We start from the raw sequence: 1,279 nt of genomic DNA on the forward strand, positions 1-1,279 counted from the left end.
ATGTCAGAAGTGTATAGCATTGAACCCAAAACATATGGTAAGGTAATAATTTATACAAGTTTAGGGGAACTAGAGATTCTTTTATTTAGTAATGAATGTCCACTAGCTTGTAAAAATTTTATTCAACATTGTTTAAATAATTACTACAACAAGAATGAATTTTTTAGAGTAATTCCAAAATTTTTAATACAAACGGGGGACCACACAAATACAGGATTGCGTAATATAGAAATATGAGAAAAAAATGGGATACACAATATTAATATTAATATGTATTAATATGTTTATATATTTATATATATACATTTATATTTATATTTATATGTGTGTTTTTATTTTATCTTCTAGATAATGAGTATGCATTCAGTAAACCCTTCGAGAATGAATATAACAGTAGATTAAAATTTTTATACTGCGGATGTTTATCATTTGCTAATTTAAATATCGACAAACCTTCGAATGGAAGTCAATTTTTTATTACATTAGATAAAGTTGAATATTTAAATAATAAGAGTACCTTATTTGGTAAAGTAGCTAAACATAGTATTTATAATTTATTAAAATTTAATAATATAAAAACGAATAAACAAGATAAGCCAATTGAAGATATTCCATATATTGAATATGTTAAAATTATTGAAAATCCATTTCATCATTTAGTTCCAATTACTAATTATGAATATAATACCAAAAATGATAATATAAAAAATAAAAATGAATATTTAAATAAAACAAAAAAACAAAAAAAAGAAGGAAACCTTTTATCCTTTCATTGTGATGGGGACTTAAGTGATGACTCGGAAATGTTTTTCAGAGGAGATAAGGATCAAAAGGCTAAACATAAAAATATGTCATCATATGATAAATCTGGAAATGTGGAAGATATTAAAGAGGATGACCATAAAGAGGAAGATATTAAAGAGGATGACCATAAAGAGGAAGATATTAAAGAGGATGACAATAAAGAGGAAGATATCAAAGTAGATGAAAAAAATAATACAACAACTGAAGACAAAATAAACATACTAAAAAAAAGAACGAGTGATATAGAAAAGTCAAGTAGGAAAAAAAATAAAACAACATCATCCATAAAGGATATAATTAATATGGTAATATAAAAAAAAAAAAAAAAAAAAAAAAAAAAAAAAAAAAAAAAAAAAAAAAAAAAAAAAAAAATGAAATTTACTGACAAGGAATAAATATCGTCATTTTATTTATATGTCAAGAGATATATTTATGTATATTTATTTATAGGATGAAGAGTATTTAAAGAATATGA

At 22.6% G+C, this 1,279-nt stretch overlaps 1 protein-coding gene across 1 annotated transcript in view; it reads left to right on the top strand.

Moving 5' to 3' along the window:
• Positions 1–1,279, top strand: part of PGSY75_1423200 (peptidyl-prolyl cis-trans isomerase) — a gene marked incomplete at both ends in the record, with an annotated part of 2,241 nt that continues 962 nt past the window's right edge. The window contains 3 exons of the mRNA XM_018787931.1: positions 1–220; positions 349–1,109; positions 1,255–1,279. The exon at positions 1,255–1,279 is cut by the window's right edge and continues 41 nt beyond it. Of these exons, the coding sequence (XP_018639303.1) occupies positions 1–220; positions 349–1,109; positions 1,255–1,279 (1,006 nt within the window). The remainder of the gene's footprint in view (positions 221–348; positions 1,110–1,254) is intronic.

This window comes from Plasmodium gaboni, chromosome 14, assembly GCF_001602025.1.
Source record: "Plasmodium gaboni strain SY75 chromosome 14, whole genome shotgun sequence".
Classification (NCBI taxonomy): Eukaryota; Apicomplexa; class Aconoidasida; order Haemosporida; family Plasmodiidae; genus Plasmodium; species Plasmodium gaboni.